Raw genomic sequence first — 3,648 nt, 5'->3', positions numbered from 1 at the left:
CACACACTCTCTCTCTCTCTCACACACACACACACACACACACTCTCTCTCTCTCTCTCTCTCTCACACACACACAGACAACGCACAGACCGCACAGACAGACACACACACACACAGACACACACAAACACACACACACACAGACAGACAACACGCACACCCTTGTGACAAATATTTTTTAAAGGTCCCATGACCACAATACAGCTGCGGGGTTAAACGGGTGTGTAACGAATCAGACATCTATTGCACAGATATTATTTAAACTGAACTGAGCTGGATGATGACATCACTGAATTCAACGATGAACTGCCTTTAACTGAAAATTGAGTGTTTACTATTATCACTTTGCATTATTGACACACTATTTTCCTATTTAATACTGTAAAGCTGCTTTGACACAATCTGTATTGTTAGAAGCGCTATAAATACATAAAGTTGACTTGACTTGACTTGACATCTGAACATCAACAATTATATAATTTTACTATTTAAAAAAAAAAAAGATATAGCAATTATAAAAGATATATTAGTTTGATATTTTTTTGAAAAAAAAAAAAAAAAAACGAACATTTTCGGATTAGTTTTTTTTTTCCATTCCGTTCATTACATTTCTGAAGAAAACCATTGCATAATATAATTTAAAACAGTTGAGTTTTTGTCAGTTGAGTTTTACAAAAATCATAGACTAGTAATTCCTCACTTTCAAATGAAATGAAAAATGAAAACAATAGACAGCTCTTGGTGTGTTTGTGTGTGTGTGTGTGTGAGAGCTGCATGATAAATTGAGAATCACGATTTATTTTCTGTCTCAAACAGAGATCACGTTTCTCCCACGATTCTGAAAGAAACAAAATAATGTGACAAAATATTAACTGCACTGCTGCAGTCTATTTAAAAAAGTGTTTACTTAGTTTGAACTAATTATTAGGCATTTTAATATACACTATAAGCCTATGTATATTTAAAATACATTTAATAAACCAATGATTATTATAAAAATTAGGAAAAAGTGGTTTGAATGAATTATTCAATGACTCACTCATAAATACTTCACTTGTTTCAGTACTGGATGAATCAGCGTTATTGAACGAATCTTTTGAATGAATGATTCAATAACAAATGCATTTTTTAACAGTCACTTGTTGCCACCTAGTGGAGAAACCATGTAATCAACAAACGCTATTTGAAGCACCAGTTACTTTCAAAGGGGATTTGCTGTATTATGATCGCTACCATAGACATCAGTGTTTATATTCAAACTATAAACTTTCATCCCAGTATTTCTGTGATAATATGAATGACTGTAAGACAGATATAATAACATGGCAAAAGTCTGCTCTCTGTGTCAGCGGATCGTTGTCATTGAGAAATTAGATTGTGTGGGTGTTTGAATCGAGATTGCAATCTTCTAACAATTAATTGTGCAGCTCTAGTGTGTGTTTGCATTGTATAAGTATGTGTGTGTCTCTGTGTACTGTGTGTGTGTGTGTGTGTGTGTGTGTGTGTGTGTATTGTGTACCCGTCTGCGGTGGCTCTGATCGGTTGAATGTGTCTCTCCAGGCTCCGTCTAGGAAGGCAGCGCTGTAACGGTTGTCAAGGGCACCCAGGTGCTTAGCAACAGGATGAGAACCTGAACCAGTTTAAAGAAAGAAGAATACAAACAGATACACTGAAATTAACATCCAAGAATATCCACATCAAAAAACAAAAATAAATGCTCCGCAACATACTGCAAACACACACAAACACACTGCAGTACAGTCACAGAAAACACATTTATACTGATATAAAAGATTTCTGTTTCATATAAATGCTGTCCTTTTGAACTTTCTATTCATCAAACAATCCTAAAATAAAATGCATCACAGGTTCCACAAAAATATTGGGCAGCACAATTGTTTTCAGCATTGATAATAATCAGAAATGTTTCTCGAGCAGCAAATCAGCATATTAGAATGATTTCTGAAGATCATGTGACACTGAAGACTGGAGTAATGATGCTGAAAATACAGCTTTGATTACAGAAATAAATTATATTTGAACATATATTCACTTAGAAAACGTTTTTTTTTTATTGTAATAATATTTCATAATATTACTGTTTTTACTATATTTTTCATCAAATAAATGCAGCCTTTTACACTTAGTATTTTAAAGAGTTATAAGCCATTAAAGGTTGTGCATTACGGTCAAACTCCCATATTACACTGTCTAAGAACAGGAACAGCACTTTGCCATGGTAAAAATACAAAACACAACCATTAGGACAGTCTGCTTCACACACAAACACACACACACACACACTCATATACCTGTCCTTGCCAGTCTGTGCCATTGATCAGGATGAGACTTTCAGGAAGAGCAGCATCAGATAACAGAATCTGATTCAACTGATCATAGACGGCCTTGCTGAGGACCTGCAAACACACACACACACACACACACACACACAGACACACACACACACACACCGATGAATCAGCCAAACATGAATAATTCACAGTGACTCTGCAGAACAAGATGAAACACTGCATTAACATTCCTTGTTTAAAAAGCAAAGAGAGCAAAGAATTTGAGGGAATCCGAGGAGAACTGTGTTTGGAGAAAGAGAGAAACCCTGTTTACACCTGTCATAAACAGCCATACATTACAGGAATAGCTCTCCCAAAAATGAGAATTTCCTGAAAATGTCCTCACCCTGAGGTCATCCAAGATGTAGATGAATTTGTTTCTTCATCAGAACAGATTTGGAGAAATGTAGCATTACATCACTTGCTCATCAATGGATGCTCTGCAGTGAATGGGTGCCGTCAGAATGAGAGTCCAAACAGCTGATAAAAACATCACAATAATCCACAAGTAATCCACACCACTCCAGTCCATCAGTTAATGACTTGTGAAGCGAAGATGCATGTTTGTAAGAAACAAATCCATCATTAGGATGTTTGCAACTTTAAACTGTTGCTTCTGGCTAAAATATGAGTCCATAATAACACTTCCTCCAGTGAAAAAGTCTCCTGTTGTCTCTCACATCAACACATATTGGTTTAGAACTGTTTTGGCTTGTAAACAGTGCTTGATCTGTGCAGATTTCTGTGCATGATTCCAACGAGATGACTTTTTCACTGGAGGAAGCATTATTATGGATTATGACGGAAGCAACAGTTTGAAGTTAAAATGTCTTAATGATGGATTTGTTTCTTACAAACAAGCAGCTTTTCACTTCACAAGACATTAACTGATGGACTGGAGTGGTGTGGATTATTTGTGGATTATTGTGATGTTTTTATCAGCTGTTTGGACTCTCATTCTGACGGCACCCATTCACTGCAGAGGATCCATTGATGAGCAAGTGATGTAATGCTACATTTCTCCAAATCTGATGAAGAAACAAACTCATCTACATCTTGGACAGCCTAAGTGTGTGTAAAGTTTAGTTTCTGGCTGAACTATTGCTTGCTAAATACAGAAGTGAACTGAGTCTAAATCCTGGTACCTGTGTGCTGTGTCCGATTTCAGGCGATCTCTCGCTGTCGGAGCTGTTGGCTCGTTCGCTCAGCGGTTTGGAGAGCTGTCGGTCTTTCACAGGAGTGCTGCGCTTACGGGGTGTGTGTCCTCCATCCAACCTCCAACACACACACACACACA

The 3,648-nt window shown here is 37.0% G+C and overlaps 1 protein-coding gene across 1 annotated transcript in view; it reads right to left on the bottom strand.

Annotated features, from left to right (window-relative positions):
• The window catches only part of LOC107696722 (phosphofurin acidic cluster sorting protein 1-like), a 63,834-nt gene that overhangs the window by 9,970 nt on the left and 50,216 nt on the right, over positions 1-3,648 (bottom strand). The window contains exons 14-17 of the mRNA XM_016497202.1: positions 3,497-3,626; positions 2,313-2,417; positions 1,681-1,729; positions 1,520-1,630 (exon numbers count right to left, since the gene is read on the bottom strand). Of these exons, the coding sequence (XP_016352688.1) occupies positions 1,520-1,630; positions 1,681-1,729; positions 2,313-2,417; positions 3,497-3,626 (395 nt within the window). The remainder of the gene's footprint in view (positions 1-1,519; positions 1,631-1,680; positions 1,730-2,312; positions 2,418-3,496; positions 3,627-3,648) is intronic.

The sequence above is a fragment of the Sinocyclocheilus anshuiensis genome, unplaced genomic scaffold (genome assembly GCF_001515605.1).
Source record: "Sinocyclocheilus anshuiensis isolate Anshui unplaced genomic scaffold, SAMN03320099.WGS_v1.1 scaffold1091, whole genome shotgun sequence".
NCBI classification, from domain to species: domain Eukaryota; kingdom Metazoa; phylum Chordata; class Actinopteri; order Cypriniformes; family Cyprinidae; genus Sinocyclocheilus; species Sinocyclocheilus anshuiensis.
This window is presented reverse-complemented; position numbering and strand designations above follow the sequence as displayed.